This window comes from Trachymyrmex septentrionalis, unplaced genomic scaffold (genome assembly GCF_001594115.1).
Source record: "Trachymyrmex septentrionalis isolate Tsep2-gDNA-1 unplaced genomic scaffold, Tsep1.0 scaffold53, whole genome shotgun sequence".
Taxonomy (NCBI): domain Eukaryota; kingdom Metazoa; phylum Arthropoda; class Insecta; order Hymenoptera; family Formicidae; genus Trachymyrmex; species Trachymyrmex septentrionalis.
In genome coordinates, this window is record NW_017305705.1 from 2,743,047 (window position 1) to 2,745,073 (window position 2,027).

Genomic DNA, 2,027 nt, shown 5'->3' on the forward strand with positions numbered 1-2,027 from the left:
GGTGTGTGTGTGTGTTGTTCAAACTATATTTATAACTGGATTATATATTACACAGTAATGATCACAACAAGCAGGTACTTGGTACATAATGTAATTTTTGATGTACCATATGTCAATACTTATTAAAAAAAAAAGAGTACCGCGCCTCTAAAGAGAGTTTCTTACGCCTGATATAAAATCCGCTTTTACTAATATTTTATTTTATATGATAGGAACGCAAGATTGTTGATATGCCATGGCATGAGCGAAATGGCGAAGGGACAGAAAAAGAAGTACCCTATTATCATGGACTACCGACGAAAAGAACACCTATTAAAGGTAAGATCAATTACAGTGGGCAATTACTAATAGAATATAATTCCGTAGCTTGTGCACAGATAACTGTGGTGTTCGGTATGTATTGAAGAGATCTACAATCACAAGTTGCTTGAAAATTTGTCCTAAATAAGTCGGAATATTTATGATACCGTCAAACGATGTTGATCAAAACGTTAAAGCTAATAATTTAATTTATATGATGCATTGGAATTGGAAAATATATATGATTAATATCGTAAGTCAAGACAATCTTGATGGTTACAAATTTTCTTGCAATATTGCAAACACCACAGCGATGCATTGGATTTTATCTGGATTCAAGAAGCGCACTTTCCGAGCCGACTTTCTGGCAATATCACTTTATCGTGATCACGTGTCTAATTTTATTTTCCACAACACTGCGTTTTACACAATTTAGGGTGATCAGCTATCTTCTGGACTAAATCTTATCATCGTGGAGTGCATTACTTAACAAAAAGTAATGACGTATAAGATAATGTATATAAAGCCATTTTGTGCTATTGCTTACAACTGAGATATATACAGATGTAATAGAATAATCGTATCAGGCTGGTTTTTCAAAAAATGTATATTTTATTGAAAAATGTTTTAGATAAAAGTTGTAGGGTTTTAAGTAGCGCACATTACATAGCATAGAATTAGTATGGTCTTGGATAATGTTGTTAAGATAACACAAAAATCACTTAGAAATTTTTTAATGGAAACCTTCGTTTTTTTTTTATTGCATATTATTCTTATATTTGACCTCGACTTTTTAAGGCACTATAGTAAAAATATATTTTATTAGGCATTTTCCTAGTTAGAAAGTTTGAAAGTTACAATACAATCAACATAGAGCATTGTTTTAGATGTTCGGCCGACAGCTAAAACCTTTTGAATATTGTTCGAGGTAATGACCTTAGCAACATATCATGGCCATTGAAGATTATTTCTCTTATGTATTATTTTCATTTTTATTTTTTATTGTAAAACTGAATAACAAAAAAAACCCAGCCTTGATATACGTGTCATGATATAAGGCGCGGAAGTTCGGGCACGATTACGGAATGCGTGCAGAGAATCGCTGCGCGCGTGACTGAATTGGGTGCTGAAGTGAAATAACATTTCGGTTGACACACGACCTATTCAATATAAACAAAGCGCGTAACGTGATCGCCCCGAATTTACGCTTTAGTCATGACTCTGAGCAATAGTCAAAAGATTTTATCAGTCAGACACTTTGAACAATGCTAATGTTCGGCGATATTGTGTACTTTCAAGCATTATAACTCGGAAAGTACTTAATGAAAAATATCTTTCTCGTAGTGTTTCAAAAAGCTCTCGAAATCTTAGAATGTAATAAAAAATAAGGTTTTTATTTAAAAATTTCAAAGTGATTTTTACGTTACCTTAATAGCGCTATCCAAATCACATTAATATTACTATGTAACGTGCCACTTAATCTTACAAATTTTGTTTGAAATATTTTTCAATGAAATGCATTTTTTTTCTCAAAAAAACCAGATGATACGATTGCTTTGTTACACACCATACATATTTATGTGTAAGTTTGGTGAAGTTATGCGAAGAAAGTTATTGCTATAATTTATATATTGAAAATGTGTTATCTTTTCAATATTATTAATTTATATAAAAAACATTGTATTAATGTTTGTAAAATATACTGCAAATGCCCATTTTGTATGAAT

The 2,027-nt window shown here is 31.4% G+C and overlaps 1 protein-coding gene across 2 annotated transcripts in view; it reads left to right on the plus strand.

Moving 5' to 3' along the window:
- Nucleotides 1-2,027, plus strand: part of LOC108752017 (zinc finger matrin-type protein CG9776-like) — an 8,732-nt gene that overhangs the window by 3,563 nt on the left and 3,142 nt on the right. For both annotated transcript variants that reach the window (XM_018492590.1, XM_018492591.1), the window contains one exon: nucleotides 213-318. In XM_018492590.1, coding sequence (XP_018348092.1) covers nucleotides 213-318 — 106 coding nt within the window. The remainder of the gene's footprint in view (nucleotides 1-212; nucleotides 319-2,027) is intronic.